The sequence below is a fragment of the Eriocheir sinensis genome, chromosome 28, assembly GCF_024679095.1.
Source record: "Eriocheir sinensis breed Jianghai 21 chromosome 28, ASM2467909v1, whole genome shotgun sequence".
Taxonomy (NCBI): Eukaryota; Metazoa; Arthropoda; class Malacostraca; order Decapoda; family Varunidae; genus Eriocheir; species Eriocheir sinensis.
The window spans coordinates 19,181,446-19,202,077 of record NC_066536.1 but is presented as its reverse complement, the minus strand read 5'-3'; the positions used below and the strand labels follow the sequence as shown (position 1 = coordinate 19,202,077).

Genomic DNA, 20,632 nt, shown 5'->3' with positions numbered 1-20,632 from the left:
GTGTTATCTCACCTACTACAATCAACTTGTTAAGCAGGGCAATGGTAACGCCGGCTCTTTGACGAGTGAGATAACAGTTCGCGCCTTAAACATAACATGACATGAACCACCTTAAAAATAACACTAAAAAACGTATAACATAAATGGTGGGTAGCATGGTTACGACCCACTCCGAAGTGTTATCACTCTCTCTTAATATAACATATGACAGTGTGTGTGGGCAGTGAACGGTATCAGACACTGCAAGCAAACGCTGACCAAAGCGCGAGGCCTTTCCTGCCTCGTGAGTCGAGTCAGCACCCAGTACCCAGGCTCGCGCCCCTCCCGCCCCGCAACTCCACACAGCCCATATTCTCCACTGGGGGTCGCTTTACCTTTTACCGTTTGAGATGCCCCATCATCTACCTACGACCCAGCCTGTCGTAGGTGGGCACTTTTCTTTGCCAGACAACTCAGACCTTTGAGGGTGACTGTGGTAGGCATATATAGTCTGCCCGCCGCCAAACCCTCCCTGCTACCAGACGACGGACGGCGGACCCTGCCACCCCTGCGGCCCAGCCCTCTCACCGGCAAGGCGAAGGACGTGAGCGTGCTGAGTAACGGAGTATCGAGTTGCTGTCTTCAAGGTATTTTTAACACATTTTGGCTGACACTACATTGATACGGTTTCAGTAATTACACCACATGTACCAATATTTCAGGTGAATTACTATTATTATTTACGTGCTTATGCGTGTGGGGCCATATCTATTTTATTTTTCAGCTGTTGATTTTTTCTGGCGTGTGGATGTTTAATATTTTTCCTGAACTTTAACATCATTGCGTATTTTAGGTATAGTCATTCATTTTATTTTCTCCTTTCTTTTGTGTATTTTATTGCACAGTGGAGAAGGTAGTTTTATCTTGTTAAAGTACTCACTCATTATTCTTTTTCCTCTTTTTTTTAATGCATTTTAGAAGCATCGGGGAGGAGTGAGCACATACAGTCATCCCTCAAACAGTACGGTTTCCAATAGTACAGTTTCAGTTTTATACAAATTGTCATAGATTTTCTTTGGATTTTTAAATTTCACGCTCATCGCACCAAGTAGTCATGGCGTGAGTGGCAAAACTGTTCAACCAGACTGCCTCCCATGCACATCCCCTCAGTTTGTGTGTGTGCACAACATCAGGAACACTGTTTTGCCAGATTGAAACCTATGCGTTTTCCCTAAGTCTGTGTGTGTGCACAACCTCCACTACGCCTCTCCATTACCACATAATATGCACATGGGACCCAAGAGACAAGCCAAAACACCTACTGAATGCACCCCAAAGCATTCGAGAAAGGTTTTCACCTTGCAGAAGAATTCAGATTTAGAAGAAGTTACGTTTTGGTGCGAGTTACGTTGCGGTGGAGAGAGCTTACCATGTGAATCAGGGTCCCGCCTGGGCTCAGCTTCTACTCACCAGCCAAAGTTGCCAGTTATGCATTTCCTGCTGTAGTGTTTCCACGCTGGGTAACAGAGCCATCCTGGCAGCGCTGCCTCCCACATTGTCATTGAGCGAGCCATGTCATACACTCACACTCTCTCTTACTCTCTACCACAGTTTCTGTTGCTCTCTAATTCATATTTGAAATAAGATATGAAATGGTAATTGTGGAGATTGACTCCGCGCCTCCAAAATACCACATTACACCTCCATATTATATAGTTAAGGGACGCATATTTAAACTACTCCAACCGAATTTTAAATATCCTGACCTCTAACAGGGGGGCTTCGCCCCTGTCAAACCCCCCCAGTGTGGTAACACTACACTGTGACTGCAGCAGAAAGTGCATAACTGGCAACTTGGGCCAGTGGGTAACAGCTGAGCCAGGCGGGACTCGGATTCTGTAGGAGTGCACAGGAGTGTTTCTAGGGGGGGCACTAATTTAATACGGATTTTCGAATAGTATGAGGGTCCTGGCTCCCTAACCCCCGTACTATTTGAGGGACGACTGTACTTAGCAGTGTATGATTATTATTTCAATTATTTTTGTAGCGATATTTTTTTCATTTTACCATTTTACTCCTCATTTTACTAATAACTCTTTTTAATGGCAGAGAAACCTGACCCAAAGTTACAAGCTCTCACCGAGGACTATAAGGAGTGGGTAGAGGGAACGGACAGTGACGTTAAGGATAACGGTAACTGTCATGTAAAGGAGTGGTAGCAGTCTTCAAAGGGTGCTTTCTCCTCCTTAATCTGAGCTGCATGAGTAACCAAGAGGTATTTACTTACCTCACTAATCCCACCATGGCTTCTGCCCCTAATCTCCCGCTAACAGCAACAGCAGTTAGGCATTTCGCAGGTACGGAGGCAGATTATTCGGCCAGGGACTTCTTGTTTCAATGTGAGATTGTCATGAATATTTCATTCGTGTCAGATCCGGGAGATAAAATATCTCTCAGCCGCTCGAGAGTCAGACCCGGAACGGGAGCCACGGCCCTCGTGAACACGAGCGCGTTCACAGAACGGAAGGATTATGATGCATTTCAATCACTTTTTCTTGAAACATTCGGGGATGATGGGGAACACAGCCTTGTAAAGGGTGTAAATTTTGCTGTGGACACTGTGCAAACGAGTGGCCTTTTTAACAGGCCAGTGGACGCCCATCGGCTGTCTACTGACTTGTCCTCGTGTTTGCAACAAGGAAACTGGACAGATGGAGAAACCATTTCTTTAGCTAATGCTCGTGTGTACATGATTGTCCTTAAAGTTCCTCTTCGAAGGAGTGCAGTATCCCTTGACTACAGCCCCACTGACAACCCACACGATTTTGTGCTTAAACTCAAGTTCAAAATTGAAGAGAAAGACAATAGGCACAAAAAGGGTTCTCGCTCAGGGAAAACCGAACGTGCTCCCCAAAACGACCCTGAGTAGAAACTCAGGAGTCGAATGGAAATGAGACTGCGATTGGGCCTAACGGTAGTACTTTGTTTGAACATATTGTGGCCGCGTGCAGTTAGCCAACTTTTATGGCACTTTGGGTCCTTTTTGAAGCTTCTTTTGCCGTCGACACGTTCGTCGGGGAGGGAGTCCTTCGACTCTCTGACCTAAACCTTTTTGGGAGTCACCAGCGGTAATCTAAAAAAATAAATAAATAAATAAATAAATAAAAAAAAAAATTTCCTTGGTGTGTTCTTTTACCTGTTATTTAGGCATAAATAGTCAGATAAGTAGGTGGACGGAGATTTGAGCTTTACGATCTACTTTTTAATACATAGAATTGTGCATAGTAATCATCTCCAAAGACTAGCGCTGGCATGAGGTTCAGCCTGATGCTGCTTTGTCCATCTTTCCACCACACGACTATAACCTGCATCCTCGCAATTACTAATTTATGTTTGGTTCTTGAGCTTTTGCCTGCATCTTTTTCATGCGAGAGGGGAGTGCTTGAGTAATACTTTTCACTCTAACCCACTATTTTCTTTTATTGCTGAGCTGATGCAAGGCAGTCAGTCTTTTTAGTTTTTTGGAACCGTAATAACCGAGGGTGTAGAATAACATAGGGAGAGGTACTTTTTAACCTTGAACCTCATGTGCTTCTGCTTGAAACAGACATTTTTCTCTGCAAAGGCAGACTTTACTAAACTTGAGCAGATGCTGTCCCTAGCTTTTGTTGTAACCAGCATGTGAATATCTGTAAGCTTTGGAAGTAAACAGACAAGTCTTACCCTTTGCTTGACATACCACTGTAACCCGTTACGGGAATTATTTTTGGCGTCACAGATGTCAGTCATCCACGTTCGTTACGATCGGGGGATAACTGGAAATTTCTTTTTTTAATTTGATGTTTATTAACGCTGGAATTACCTTAATTAAATATGCTGGAATTATATATGTCAGTGAGATTATTTACAACGGTGATTTCACAACTTTGTGACAGGATTTTCTTTTATAGTACTGTTGACCTGAAAAACGGAGTATCGGGAGTCAGTGGTGCTGACACAGCCAATGCTTCAAAGGCTCTCCAGACTTGTCCTTGTTATCATATTGTAACCTATTAGGAAACTCTACGGATAACATTACCTCTTTTCACACAACCTCATCTGTTGTTGTAGACCCAGCCCGTCTCAAAAGTCGTGCCGAGGGTAACGACACTGGCAATTCATTGTCACGCCCCAGATGAGTGTTTCTCTGTGACGGTTTTGTGTCAAGGTGACTCGAAGGTTCAGTTTGTAGCAGATCTTCTTCAAGGATTTTTCCTTTTACTTTTTAATATTCCAAATAGCTCCATTACCATGTATCCTAATGACAGTTTAGTTAATTTAATTTTTCTAGGATGTATCATGTGAATAATTTTTCAAGTTATTATTTTATTTTCTCGGAATAGAACTCAGCTTCCACGTCCATGACTCGAGCCCAGTTTACCTCAACCTGTATGTGCATTACCTATTTCTTGTTACTTCCATGATTATTTTAATTATCATTGGCATTTCCCTATGTTGTATCGTTAGGTGGGCTCTGACTTGTATAATAATCTTTAAAAGCAACTGTAACAAGACCACACTTACCTAGTACACATTGCGCAACTGTAACATGGGTAGATACACTAATTTTAAAGGTGGGGTGAGTCGCGGGGTCGCGACTTTTAGGGGACCGAGCGATGTAATATATATATTATCATGCATATATGAATGTATGACTGTGTCAAAACACCTGGTCAGTATCACGCCACAGGATGTTTAACAACACGTCGTGCTTTTGGTCGTGGGAACTGTGCTGAGCTAATGGTGGAATCAGCAAGACTCAGCACCGGAACCTTGTAAGGTCCGGCCAGTCATCACTGGAAGCCACACCCTTCCGGCGAACCAGCAAGCAAATAAAACGAGCGAGCAACGCCAAGAAGGGCAGAAAAGAAGACGGGTGAGGGCACGGGACACAAGGTCCGCTCTGGGTGTACTACTTATCTCCATGCGACCGCTCACATAAACTTTGTAACTATTGTGTAAAATTGTCAATACCATTTTTATACTAAAAAACACACACCTTTAAATGTCCCAGTGAGAGAGAAAACTTAAAGAAAACTTAAAGTGAACTAAAGTGAACTTATAACGGCTTCTGCTCAGCCACACATCTTCTACCTCACTTCACTAAAGGCTATTGTGTTATCTCACCTACTACAATCAACTTCTGAAGCAGGACAACGGTAACGCCGGCCCTGTGACGAGGAAGATAACAGTTCGCACCTTAAATTAACACTTAACACGAACCACCTTTAAAAATAACACTAAAAAAAGGAAAACATAAATGGAACGCACGAAGATAAGTAGCACGCCCAGAGCAGACCTTGTGTCCCGTGCCCTCACCCGTCTTCTTCTCTCCTTCTTCACGTTGCTTGTTCGTTTTATTTGCTTGTTGGTTTGCCGGAAGGGTGTGGCTTCCAGTGATGACTGGCCTGACCTTACAAGGTTCTGGTGCCGAGTCTTGCTGATTCCACCGTTAACTCAGCAGTTCCCACGGCCAAAAGCACGACATGTTGTTAAACATCCTGTGGCATGATACTGACCTGGTGTTTCGACACATAGTCCTACATTCATATATACATGATAATATATATATTACATGTTGACACTTACTCTCCATTGTTCACAAGGGTGACATTGCCAATAGTGGAAAACAACACCATAGAACCAGGAAGACCCATCATAGGCGGTGGCCGAACTGGTAGCGTACTGGACCCACATTCGCCACGTGATGGACGATGCGGGTTCGAATCCTCACGCTACCACTCGGATTTTTCAGTCACCGCCGAGTGGCTTAAAACTACCCACATGCTGTCCTGAAGACCACCCATCAACCCGGACTCTAGAGGAAGCCGTCCAAGCGAGTCAAGAACGAGTTCCGGGGGGCAGCATGAGCCAACGCAAGATGGCGCCACTATAAACACTCGCCTGCGCCAGAACGGGCTGGGCCGACCATCAGGCCCCACCTGGAAGAAGCCTTGGGCCGACCATCAGGCCCCACCGGGAAGATGCCTACCGGCGCAATAGGTAACAACGTAAAAAAAAAAAAAAAAAAAAAAAAAAATGAAATGAAGCCGGATGTAGCCATCGATTACACAATCAATATGCGGCTGGTGGACAAGTGTGACAGTCAGATTAGTAATGTTGAGTTTATGCGAAAGTCTACAAAGTGGTACAAGAAGTCCTTCTTCTACTTTATAGATATAACAATACTCAATGCTTACAATTTCTGGCTAGTCACACAGGAGATGGACCTTTCCTAGAAGCTGAAATTAGGAGACTTCATCTACAACGTAACATTTCAGCTTCTTGAAGATCACGGCCAGCCCACCAACAGCATAAAGGGTCACCGCCCTGTCCTCCTCCCAGACAGGATAGGAGGAACCGCAGACCACCACTACCTTGACAACACAGAGATGGTGATCGGACGGAGGAGGCACCTGGAGTGTTATGTGTGCAACAACACAACAAGACGTCCATGAAAGCACATTCGTGTCATCTTCAAATGCCACGAATGCAACACTCCCTTGTGCGTGGGGGAGTGTTTTAGAGACTTTCACCGTCTTAAGAACTTCTGATTTGTAAATAAAATAGGGTATTAGATAGATAGTAGTAGTAGTAGTAGTAGTAGTAGTAGTAGTAGTAGAAATGGAAGTAGTAGTTACTAGTAGTAATGGTAGTTGTAGTAGTACTAAAAGTAGTACAAGTAGTAGTAGTAGTAGTTGTAGTAGTAATACTACATAAAGTTGGTTGAGAGAGAGAGAGAGAGAGAGAGAGAGAGAGAGAGAGAGAGAGAGAGAGAGAGAGAGAGAGAGAGAGAGAGAGAGAGAGAGAGAGAGAGAGAGAGAGAGAGAGAGAGAGAGAGAGAGAGAGAGAGAGAGAGAGAGAGAGAGAGAGAGAGAGAGAGAGAGAGAGAGAGAGAGAGAGAGAGAGAGAGAGAGAGAGAGAGAGAGAGAGAGAGAGAGAGAGAGAGAGAGAGAGAGAGAGAGAGAGAGAGAGAGAGAGAGAGAGAGAGAGAGAGAGAGAGAGAGAGAGAGAGAGAGAGAGAGAGAGAGAGAGAGAGAGAGAGAGAGAGAGAGAGAGAGAGAGAGAGAGAGAGAGAGAGAGAGAGAGAGAGAGAGAGAGAGAGAGAGAGAGAGAGAGAGAGAGAGAGAGAGAGAGAGAGAGAGAGAGAGAGAGAGAGAGAGAGAGAGAGAGAGCGAGAGACTGTTTTACTGTCTCTTCAACTATGAGTCATGTTTTCAGTTAATGTCCCAAATATTATCTAAGGGTGGATAACGGACTGCTTGCATCATGGCCACTCTCTCTCTCTCTCTCTCTCTCTCTCTCTATGATGACCAAATCCCAAAATCCTCATACCTTCCCCAAGTTTCAAATAACTACCGATGAAGTTCTTTATGCACTACTCTCCCTTACAACAAATAAAAGCCCTGGACCAGACAACATATTATATTCTTGTATTACAGAAAGAAACAAAAAGCGAAATACTTACTCCATTCACTTTTATTTTAATGACCTTGCGTAAAGACACAGTCCCTTCTGATTGAAAGATGGCTAACGTCATACCGATTTCAAAGAGATGAGACAAAAAAATGCCTGGTAATTGCTGGCCCATTATAATATATATCAAGCAAAGCGTGGATATGAAGAAAGCATGTAAGCTGCTCTAGAGCACAATTATAGGTTAAATTGTGAGTAACCTTGAAAGTCACTTACTAATCAAGGATTCACAACACGGCTTCCGAAACAAGAGGTCCCGTTTGTCTAACCTACTTACACATTATAACGACCTCTTTTCAGTTTAACGTAACCAAATCACTGGACGAAGTCTGTCTATATTTTCGAATAAGCATTCCACACCGTAAATTATTTTACATAATCCAGCAACTAGGTTTCGACCTATAGATCGCTAATTAGTCGAATAACAGACAACAAAGTGTCGTGACTGACTAAGATCCGTGAGGTTGATGTTGGACTCAATAATTTACCTATTAAACTTGCTGACGACAAGAAGATTGGTAATTCGGTCCTCTTAGAGACTTAGACCAAGATAGGCAGTCTCCAAGAAGATTTATATCATGTTTTAGCTTAGTTTAACTTTAATGCTCTTTAATATTGTTGCAGATGTGTCTGTAGAAGTGTGTGTTAATGTGTCCAAACGTGGTGTAATAAATCATTTCTGGTGTGGGTGTTCAAACTTGGTCCAATAGTTTTTTTGGCTGGAAGAGAGGAGCGCGGGAGTTATGTACTTCCTTAATATTTTAACCCGCTCAGCGCTGCGCGGTTAAGCAGTGCAAGAAGAGGGTGAATCTCTGCCACGCAGGAATCTTGCCGGTTGGGTAGGGTGTGAAGGCAAGGCCCTCACTTAATGACGTCAGTCGGGTAGGCTGCGGACAGGTCAGCCTGGCTTACTGTCACACCTCTACCTCACTGTTTTACTTCTGTCTGTTTGTTTGTTAGTATTGTTACTTGTTACATATACAAGTGAAACACACACACACACACACACACACACACACACACACACACACACACACACACACATACACACAGAAGTTTGGAACAGACTAAGTGAGGCTGTAGTATCGGCGAGGAGTGTGTAAAGCTTTAAAGAAAAGTTGGATAAATGCAGATACAGTGACGGGACCACACGAGCGTAAAGCCCAGGCCCTGTAAAACTACAACTAGGTAAATACAACTAAGTAAATACACACACACACACACACACACACACAGTATAATGTATTTGGGCAGATATGACACGCCAATAACGGGCCTTTGGTCCCAAGAGGTCGGCCTTGGCCCAGACATGTCAACACTCTCTCTCTCTCTCTCTCTCTCTCTCTCTCTCTCTCTCTCTCTCTCTCTCTCTCTCTCTCTCTCTCTCTTTCTCTTTCTCTTTCTCTCTCTCTCTCTCTCTCTCTCTCACTCTCACTCTCACTCTCTCTCTCTCTCTCTCTCTCTCTCTCTCTCTCTCTTTCTCACTCTCACTCTTACTCACACACACATATATATATATATATATATATATATATATATATATATATATATATATATATATATATATATATATATATATATATATATATATATATATATATATATATATATATATATATATATATATATATATATATATATATATATATATATATATATATATATATATATATATATATATATATATATATATATATATATATATATATATATATATATATATATATATATATATATATATATATATATATATATATATATATATATATATATATATATATATATATATATATATATGTAGTGCCGTGACTAGACCTGATAAGGGAGCCTTCCATAACCCCCTTAGCCAGTGGGGTACCTCTTTGGCCGACTCGGCAAGGAGTGGCTCTCCTGTCACGTTGGTCGCAGGTTCAATCCCAGGCAGCCGGCAAATACCCTCACCTTGTCTTGATTAATTTCTCATGTGTTTCAATACACGCAGAGGGCATGTTGGGAAATAGAGGAAATAGAAAAATAAGCTCTCGGGGCATGACACTGGTGGCATAGCGGTGGGCATCCTATCCTGCGGTTCTGTTGAGTTTCCCCGAAGGGGTAACAGGTAAGATGGCCCATGCTCTCCGAGGGTAATAGAAAATGGGAGAGTTGGAGGTATGTCTCTATGGGGACGATGTGGAATAGCGAACCGACAGTGGTCACTGTCTAAGGTCTCAACACACAGAAATTAATCTACATTGAGGGGAAAGCCATGTAGTGCCGCAACTAGGGCTGATAAGGGAGCCTCCCATAACCCACTTAGCCAGTGGGGTACCTCTTTGGCTAACTCGGTAAGGAGTGGCTCTTCCGTCACGTTGGTCGCGGGTTCAATCCCAGGTAGCCGGCAAATACCCTCACCTTGTCTTGATTAATTTCTCGTGTGTTTCGATACATGCAGAGGTCGTGTTGGGAAACAGAGGAAATAGAAAAATAAGCTCTCGGGGCATGACAATAGTTGCCGCACTGAGGGACTTTTTCTGAAAGAGGATGTCGCAGCTTACAGGTTAAAAGCAGTTGAAATGGAGCATGAAAAATATTCAACTTCTGAAAAGTTCCAGTGTATTCATTTTTTACTGTTCGCAGTTTGCCCCCAAACCCATGGTTTCAGAACCAGTGAAGTTTTTCCAGTCTCTTATTACTGCTCAACATGTGGCTCCACTGTAAGCATAATATCTTTTATATGTTCAGCTTTCTTTCCTTATTTGTTGAAGTGGATTCTTCAAATAGTAATGTTGTCTTAAGTAAGTGTTGTTATGTGTTTAGGGCATATGCTAATCTGTGTGGCCTCAGTCCTTTTTTTTTTTTTTTTTTACAGCTAAAGAAACAGCTCGAGTAACAAAAAAAAAAAAAAAAAAAAAAGGTGTAAACAAAAGCCCGCTAATCGCTGTTCCTACAGAGACAAAAGTTATGAGCAGTCAAAAGAGAGGTCAATTTCAGGAGGAGAGGTGTCTTGATACACTCCTCTAGAAAGAATTAAAGTCAAAGGCAGGAGGATATATAGACAAAGGAAGGCTGTTCAAGAGTTTGCCAGTGTAAGGGATGAAATAATGAAGATGCTGGTTAACTCTTGCATAAGGGGTTTGGACAGTAAAGGGATGAGCATGAGTAGAAAGTCGTGTGCAGCGGGGCCGTGGGAGGAAAGGAGGCATGCAGTTAGCAAGTTCAGAAGAGTAGTCAGCATGAAAATATCGATAGAAGATAGAAAGAGGCAACATGGCGGCGGACTTTAAGAGGTAGAAGACTTTCAGTAAGAGGAGGAGAGCTGATGAGACGAAGAGCCTTAGACTCCACTCTGTCCAGAGGAGCTGTGTGAGTGGAGCCCCCCACACATGAGATGCATACTCCATACGAGGGCAGACAAGGCTGATTTAGTAAGAGAAGAGATATAAAGTTTCCAGTTGAGATTTTGAGTTAAGGATAGACCGAGGATGTTTAGTGTTGAAGAAGGTGATAGCTGAGTGTTGTCAAAGAATAGGGGATAGTTGTTTGGAAGATTGTGTCGAGTGGATAGGTGGAGAAACTGTGTTTATGAGGCGTTGAAGGACACAAGGTTCTTCTTGCCCCAATCGGAAATAATAGTAAGGTCTGAGGCTAAGCGTTCTGCTGCCTCCACCCTGGACTCATTTAGTTCCTGTTACGTGGGTCTTCTATTAAAAGAAGTTGAGTAATGCAGAGTAGAGTTATCAGCGTAAGAATGGATAGGACAGTTCGTTTTGGAAAGATCATCAATGAACAACAGAAAGAGAGTGAGAGATAGGACAGAACCCTGCAGGACACCACTGTCAATAGGTTTAGGGGAAGAACAGTGACCACAGCAGAAATAAAATGGTCAGAAAGGAAACTGGAGATAAAGGAACAAAGAGAAGGATGGAAACTGTAGGAGGGTAGTTTGGAAAGCAAAAATTTGTGCCAGACCCTATCAAAGGCTTTTGATATGTCCAGCGCAATAGCAAAGACTTCACCGAAACGGCTAAGAGAGGATGACCAAGAGTTAGTTAGGAAGGCAAGGAAATCACCAGTAGAACGCTCCTTGCAGAACCCATACTGGCGATCAGATAGGTCAGAAGTGGAAAGGTGCTTTAGATTCTTACAGTTAAGGATTGATTCAAAAGCTTTAGATAGACAAGAAAGTAAAGCTATAGGGCGGTAGTTTGAGGGATTGGAACGGTCACCCTTCTTAGGCACAGGCTGTATGAAGGCATACTTCCAGTAGGAAGGAAAGGTAGATGTTGACAGGTAGAGGCAAAAGAGTTTGACCAGGCAGGGTGTCAGCATGGAAGCACAGTTTTTAAGGACAATAGGAGGCACTCCATCAGGTCCATAAGCCTTCTGAGGATTGAGCCCAGAGAGGGCAGACAAAGCATCATTCTTAAGAATCTTAACCCCTTCAATACGAGAACGCGTATATTGCGTCCTTGCGAGCCCGTACCATATCCGAGGACGCACATACTGCATCCTGGCTTGCTTTAACCAATATACGAGTTATTTTATCTTTATATTTATGCTTACATCTCAAAATTATCAATTAATTTATGCTTCTTTATGTGCACCATTTAATTCTGCATGTTTTCAAATATAATACATGATGATTATGTTGAGTTTATGGCTGAAAACTTGTTATATTCAATAGCAACATTTAAAATTTGGCGTGCACGGCAATCCTGGATACGGCGCAGGGCGCTGTTTTGGCCCAGCCGTAGTGAGTTTCTTTAAGTGCACCATTTAATTCTGCATGTTTTAATATGTAATTGTGTTGCCTTCAGCTTCGATCCTCGGTTTTTAATATGTTACTATCAAGTGAGTTTCATAGTTGTTAGGGTGACGCAACATAAAGTTAACTTATGAGGTTTATTCACATTATGTTGGTATATAATGGTAGCAAGTTTACTGAAGTTAATTAACAATATTATTTACAATTCATCATTCTGTTGGTAATGGTAGCGAGCTTACTGAAGTTAATTAACAATATTATTTACAATTCATCATTCTGTTGGTAATGGTAGCGAGCTTACTGAAGTTAATTAACAATCCTAATTAATAATTATCACTCATCACTCCTATTCACCTAGAAGGGCTCACTCATCTCTTCAGACTATTACCACTACATGAAAGACATGGTACACTGGCCATAGCTTAAACACCTAACTGTTGCTAAATAACAAGCTACCCTAATCAGAGTTCAATGATACATGAAGGACACCAAGGAGGTGGTCATGAGTCCCCACAAGCATTGGATTATACAAATGACACTAACAAGAAAAATTATCCTTTTCTATTACTGAGTTAATCATGGGATGAGACATTCGTGCGGGTCTAAGATACCAGAGGGTGGGCATGGAAGCCCAACAAGGGGGAACTTTACATACTAACACAACAAGGGGGTAACCACACAGTCAGTAGGGAACCTGGCATGAGGAGAGGCGAGGCTTGACTGATAGGCAGCTCTCAGCGCCTTCCCTAACTCGACTCCCCCACCCTTTGGCGAGGCTGCAAGTTAACTAGCATACCGAACGGTGGTTGTAGTTTGTAGCCGCCACTGGCGGCTTGGGCAGGATAAATCAGAAAGGCGCGACTACATAGTTACAGATACTTGGCCTGTTCCACTAACTCAGGAGTTCAGAGACAGCTGTTCCTCTCTCCCACGTGACTTAGGTGAAAAATTCCTCCTCGTTGTTCCCCGTAAAAGAAAAACCTAACTTAACCATCCTCGGCACCTTCACTATGAGTCAGACCCACGCGATGCTGACCCATCACTGGTTCGTCTGTCTGTCTGAATGTCTGCCCTGCCACACCATCACCTAATTCACAGTTAATACCTTAATTATTCAAGAGGATCGATTGTTCTGGGTTTCCCTGCATTACATAATACATGATGATTGTGTTGATTTTATGGCTGAAAGCTTGTTACATTCAATAGCGACATTTGAAATTTGGCGCGCGCAGCGATCTCGGATACGGCGCAGGGCGCTGTTTTGGCCCGGCCATAGTGAAGGGGCTAATAACAGGCATAAAGGAGTCAGAGGGGGATGAGTAAGAGGAATATGCCCAGAATCATCCAGAGTGGAGTTTTTAGAGAAAGTTTGAGAGAAGAGTTCAGCCTTAGAGATAGATGAGACAGCGGTGTTGCCGTTAGGTCTCATACTCATTGGCCCTTGAGCCTGTGGTGGGTGAGAACCATTACCCCAGGACACAGGGCAAGTGTGACATCCTGGTTACTACAGTTCACCTTCTTCAAGTTTCCCTACCCCAAAAAGGAGGACAGTCAGCTGAGTGAGCTGGGTGCCAATTGCCCAAGTTGGTATTGAACCTGAGCCTACAGATTCTTAGCTAGGAATACTAACTACTACGCCACAAAGGTGATGGCATAGTGTACAATAAAATATAATATTTTCTTCAGCTGCTTCACACTGTTTTCCATATAATAAAAACCCATAGTGGTTTCTTACCTTATATCCATCACCTGGAGAGAAGAAATCTTCAGGCCAAACTTCTGAGCCAAACATCACATCATCATTGAGGTACAGGAAGTGCTCCGAGAGTCCAGGAATCCTGTAACACACACAACACATATGTTACATAGGGATACACAAAAATATAAGGAGACTACAAGAGACCAGTCAGCCTAGACAAGGTAGTTCCTGAGAATCATTTGTTTTTTCTCTCTCTCTCTCTCTCTCTCTCTCTCTCTCTCTCTCTCTCTCTCTCTCTCTCTCTCTCTCTCTCTCTCTCTCTCTCTCTCTCTCTCTCTCTCTCTCTGCCCTTTCTTCAGTGAGTAAAAGAGATCTCCTGTGAATAAAATACACAAGTAAACACACACACACACACACACACACACACACACACACACACACACACACACAGATGAAATTCAACGTGAAGAAATGTCACGTTATGGAAATGGGAAAAAGTGTAGAAAGACCAAAATGGACATATAAAATGGGAGATGGTGAAATATTAAAGAAAGTAAATGAAGAGAGAGACCTGGGAGTAATAATGCAAGATTATATGCAACCAGAAAGTCATATAAATCGGATCTTCGGTGATACATATAACATGGTGACAAATATAGGTATAGCATTCCACTACATGGACAAAGAAATTATGAAAAAATTAATAACTACTATGATCAGACCTGAACTTGAATACGCAGAAACAGTGTGGTCTCCACATATGAAGAAACACATAAAAAAACTAGAAAGAATACAGAGGATGGCAATAAAAATGGTTCCAGAACTGGAGGGACTGACATATGAGGAGAGACTAAAGGAAATGGACTTACCAACATTAGAACAAAGAAGAGAAAGAGGAGACCTAATACAAATATATAGGCTATTGAGTAAAATGGAAGAAGTAGATAATGAGAAATTGCTACTAAGAGAGGAACCTTCCAGCAGGAATACTAGAGGACATAGTAAAAAGTTGAGGAAGGGAAGATGCTCAAGAGACATAAAGAAATATAGCTTCCCACAAAGAAATATAGAGGTTTGGAACAGACTAAGTGAAGAAATAGTATCGGCGAAGAGTGTGCAGAGTTTCAAGGAAAAGTTGGATAATTATAGATACGGAGACGGGACCACACGAGCGTAAGCCCAGGCCCTGTAAAATTACAACTAGGTAAATACAACTAGGTAATACACACACATACATACACAGTGATCATAACAGACAAGTTATCCTTTGGAAAACATATAGACCAGATAACTGGGGAAACACACAATTTTCTTAGAAACATAAAAGCAGCATTTACATATTTAGATGAAGAAATGGTGAAAAAACTAATAACATCGATGATACGTCCAAGACTGGAATATGCAGCATTAGTGTGGTCACCTAGATTGAAGAAAGAAATTAGAAAGTTGGAAAGAATACAAAGAGCAGTGACTAAAATACCAGAAACTCTGAGAGAACATACTTATGAAGAAAGACTAGAGAAATTGGGACTAACAACACTGGAGAGCAGAAGAGAGAGAGGGGACCTAATAACATTGTACAGGATACAAGAGGGATTGGAGAAATTGGACAGGGAAGACCTAGTTGTACGTGACAGAAGTGTGACAAGAGGCAATGGTAAGAAATTGAAAAAGAGTGATTGTAGGAGAGACGTCAAGAAATACAGTTTTCCATACAGAAGCATAACAACATGGAATGGACTTGACAAGGAGACTGTGTGTGCAAAAATGATTCATGAATTTAAAGCCAAACTGGATAATAAGCGTTATGGAGACGGGACAGCACGAGCCTAATCGGCTCTTTCCTGTATTTCACAACTAGGTAAATACAACTAGGTAAATACACATACACACACACACACACACACACACACACACAATGGGAGTGGAGTGGAACATGGCAGATGGAGTTCAACCTTGGGAAATGTAAAAAAATGGAGTTTGGTAGGAGTGGTAGAAGATGTGAATAAGATTATAAGATGGGAAGTGAGATAATATGCAGAGGAGTGGAAGAAAAAGATTTGGGAGTAACTGTCTCAGAGAACATGTCACCAGACAAACACATCAACAGGATAACGGAACAAACTCTGAATCTGCTGAGGAACATAAGGACGGCATTTGTGTATTTGGACGAGATGATGAAGAAAATAATAGTTACAATGATAAGGCCAAGGTTGGAGTATGCAGCAGTGGTCTGGTCTCCTCACGAAAGAAGAACATAAGGAAGCTGAAAAGAGTGCAGAGAGTGGCATCTAAGATGTTACCAGAACTTAGAGATTGGACTTATGAGGAGAGACTCAATAGCATGGGGGCTCACAACCTTGGAGAGAAGAAGAGAAAGAGAAGACCTGATAGCGGTATACAGGGTGGCGAAGGCGGAGCATTTGGACAGAGAGGACCTGTGTGTGTGGAACGAGAGAGAAATGAGAGGACATGGAAAGAAGTTGATGGCGACCACGTGTAGGCGAGATGTGAAAAAAGTTTAGCTTCCCAAACAGAAGCATTGAACTATGGAATAGACTGGAGGAGGAGGTGGTTTGTGCAAGAAACATTCATGATTTTAAGGAAAAGTTGGATGACCGGATATGGAGACAGGACAGCGCGAGTGTAGCTCTTTTCCCGTATGTCACAAATAGGTAAATACAACTAGGTAAATACACACACACACACACACACACACACACACACACACACACACACACACACACACACACACATACATACACATACAGTGGCAGATCCAGGGCGGGGGCACCTGGTCACGTGCCCCCCAAAAAATAAAATATTACAATTTTTAATAATGGAATTAATAATAATACAGTAAACCCTCTGGTATCCGGGTTAATAGAGCCACGGGGGCACCCGGATATGGGAAAAACCCGGATATGGTGTAGGTTAAGTCTACAGACCCGTAAACCCAACGTTCAATTATGGCCTGCCATAAAGGCAACGGCACAGTACTGCATAGGTGCTTCTGTCCATACTCATAATATGGTACACCCCATGGCTTTGTAGCAGTCAGTCTGCACCAGGGAGTGAAATGACTGACGTGCTCCGGGCACTGAGAAAAGGGTTCAAGCAGCATCGTCACGGTTAGCACTCAAAGCAATCTCTCCCTGGCTTATCGCAGTCCTGCTGCACCTTGGGGGAATATGTTACTTGGGATTCGGCAATTAGGCGCAACAGCCTCAGCCGCTAACCCACTGCTGGGGTGCCTAGCCCTGTGTACACAGGCAGCAGCTAATGTTCCCCTGCCTGGCCAATCACAGCAGCGGGGCCTGGACCCAACCCAGAAAAGTCCAGGTATTTGTGACAGCTTACCCGCCCAATCGTGTTTACCACGTAGGCTTTCTAGCAGACCTAGCACTGCCACCAGAAACTTATTACGGGTCCAGTTTTACAAAACTGGAAGGCCGACGCTGTGCTGTTCTTAGGTGCAAGCCCGCAGCTTTATCGCTGCGTAGCTGTGTTAGCAACCTCGTGGCTACGAGCACTGCGGGCTTTACCATCTGGGTCAACCAGAAGGCATACCAGAGCGATACCCGAAGCAGTCCGGGCCAGCAACAGGCATCAAGTACTCAAAGCAGGCTTCTATACAGACGCCCAGGCAGGCACCGCTGGGCGCTACTCTTTTAAGCCCGGCAATGAGCCCAAAGGCCCACAGACGCCGGGCAAGTACGCCAGGCCGCCCCACTCTAAGTGTGAGTGGGGAGGATAACCAAGGAGTCAATGACAACCTGGCGCATCCGCTTGCACGGTGATCTGTGGCTGTTTAGTTACACTGTGTTGCCCTTGCGAGCCAGGGGGGGCGGGTACCCCCTGCACAGTGCATCCAGCAGGACCACAGGGAGGCCCAGGAGACCCAGGACCCAAGTACTATTCGAAAATCCATATAAAATTAGTGCCCCCCCTAGAAACACTCCTGGGCACTCCTACAGAATCTGGGTCCTGCCTGGCTCAGCTGTTACCCTTAGGCCCAAGTTGCCAGTTATGCATTTTCTGCTGCAGTCACAGTGCAGTGTTACCAGGGTGGGGGGGTGGTGGGGGGTTAACCCCCCCATTACAGGTCAGGGTAATTAAAGTTCAGTTGGAGTAGTTTAAATATGCATCCCTTAACTATATAATATGGAGCCGTAACGTGGTATTTTGAAGGTGCGGAGTCAATCTCCACAATTACCATTTCTTATCTTATCTCAAGTATGATTTAGAAAGCAACAGAAACTGTGGTAGAGAGTAAGAGAGAGTGTGAGTGTGACATGGCTCGCTCGCTGACAATGTGGAAGGGAGCGTTGCCAGGAGGTCTCGCTTGCCCAGCGTGGTAACACTACAGCACAAAATGCATAACTGCCAACTTTGGCCGGCGAGTAGAAGCTGAGCCATGCGGGACCCCTGGATTCTGTAGGAGAGCCCACTCCTGCCCACCAATTTCTTGTTTAAGGTCAGAAAATGCCCATTTATGTGTTGATAAAAGGTTAATTTATGAACAAACAGAAAAGGACAGCCTTTATATCCACTCTTGCAGCACCCTTAGAGCACTGGCAGTTACTGCAGCAAGAATTTATTTTACACTATGATAGATACAGCAAACACTGCTCTCATTCACGTGGTATGCTCTCCATACCGCAACGTAACTTATCCCAAAACGTAACTTCTCCTAAATCTGAATTCTTCTGCAAGGTGAACACTTTTCTCGAATGCTTTGGGGTGCTTTCAGCAGGTGTTTTGGTAGTACAGTGTTGCCACTCATGCCATGGCTACTTGGTGAGACGAGCGGGAAATTTAAAAATCCTAAAAAATTTCTTCCATGACAATCCATATAAAACCAAAACCGTACTATTGGAAACCGTACTATTTGAGGGATGACTCTCTCTCTCTCTCTCTCTCTCTCTCTCTCTCTCTCTCTCTCTCTCTCTCTCTCTCTCTCTCTCTCTCTCTCTCTCTCTCTCTCTCTCTCTCTCTCTCTCTCTCTCTCTCTCTCTCTCTCTCTCTTTATGTACAAACTGGTCACTAGTGACTAATATACAGTATATAGGGGTTCCTTGTAATATGAAAAAATTAATTCAGGAGTTCCTCCAAGGTGTAAAGATTGGGAATCACTGGGTTAACCAAGCACAGGGCTGGGGTGAGGTGACCTCAAAAGGTAAGAGGAGTGTTAGATGGGAAGGGTAGGTGTGGGAACACCATTCTACCAGTAGCAGGACATTTGAATATTTTGTCTCATATTTTATTGTAAATTTTGACTTATGATCAGCCTGTTAGTTCTGAGCCCCGTTGTAACTCAAGGACTACCTGTACATGTTGAGAGCTACTGCAGGCTCATCATGCTACGGTTAAAACTCGTGAAGATGCATAATTTTTTTCCATATATTTTTCCATTATTCATTGGAATTTGAAACTGATTGATGAATGAATATTCCTTTGCATTGCCGAGTTATATCATATTCCACGTTATAATGCAGTTATTAATTTCTACTGTATATATTTTTATAACTTACCTGTGGATATGACTTTCAATAGCTGGTGATGAGTAGGTAGGAAGGTGGCTAGTGTTGGGGAATATATCTTGGTGTGTGATGATTGTGAGGCGAGGGTGGTCCAGGTTCAGCCAGTGAGGGATCTGGCCATTGGTCACCAGGTAGATCCTCCGTACCCACGGTGCATACTTCTCCAGGGACCGCAAGGAATACCGCAGCTCCTGAGGACCACAAGATTGAGTGAAGTGCTAAAACTGAAAGGCAAGAGGACATGAACCAGTAAATTCTTGGGATGAGCTGTAAAAAGTGAGAGCTTGATCACGGATACTTCCAGTAAAGCAAAAATCACCTGATAGTATAATCTTCAGCCCTCTTTTCCTGATAGTGGCAGAAAATGAGTGAGCTCATTTTTTTTTATTCATACATGACTTGCCATTTCAATTAATGCTTTGAATTGTTTGCTAGATATCAGTGGGATTTACCACAAAAATAACAATAAATATATTTTGTACTGATGAACTTTTCCAGTGTGCATTAATTTCATTTTGGTGCCAAATACCTAGTGGCAGGCAGCTGGAAAAACTGAGTGTGTGCCTAAAAGACATGAAAATTCAAAAGTATAAGGATATAGTACAACAATGGGTCTCCTGTTCTTCCCTAGTCTCTACCTCATTGTCCTCAAATCTGTTGGCATCAATTTCCTTAAGGTGGTCCTCCCTGTCCGGCTGCAACATGAGCATGGCCTGGTGCAAACGGAGGCTGCTGTTGGTCAAGGTTGTCTCCTGGTGGCTCTTGGAAAGCAGAGCACCTGATACAAGTCCCTCCTCCTGACACTCAACCATATGCACGCCACCAGACCCTGACACAGAGCACTGAAGGAGGAAAACAAATTACCATATTTCACAGTGTGTAACACACACCTTTTTCACATAAAAAATGCCTGAAAGTTTACAACTACGTGTTATACGCTGAAGGTACAAATGTTCATTGATTTTTTTTCTTCTTTGGGGTGTTTTAATGGTCTTTTTTTTCCATCTTGTCCAATAACAATTGCAAACTTACCTTTATTATTGTTTATGATCCTTCGTAGTCCATAGTCCATTATGTTACCATAGAATACAGGGCGATCAAATAACTACTATACAAAAATTAAATCGGTGGAGGATCGCCCATGCCTTATTG

At 43.0% G+C, this 20,632-nt stretch overlaps 1 protein-coding gene across 1 annotated transcript in view; it reads right to left on the bottom strand.

Moving 5' to 3' along the window:
* LOC127004686 (N-acetylglucosamine-1-phosphotransferase subunits alpha/beta-like) overlaps positions 1–20,632 on the bottom strand; it is a gene marked incomplete at its 5' end in the record, with an annotated part of 115,318 nt that overhangs the window by 50,205 nt on the left and 44,481 nt on the right. Inside the window, 3 exon segments of the mRNA XM_050872775.1 lie at positions 13,974–14,076; positions 19,472–19,671; positions 20,119–20,322. Coding sequence (XP_050728732.1) covers positions 13,974–14,076; positions 19,472–19,671; positions 20,119–20,322 — 507 coding nt within the window.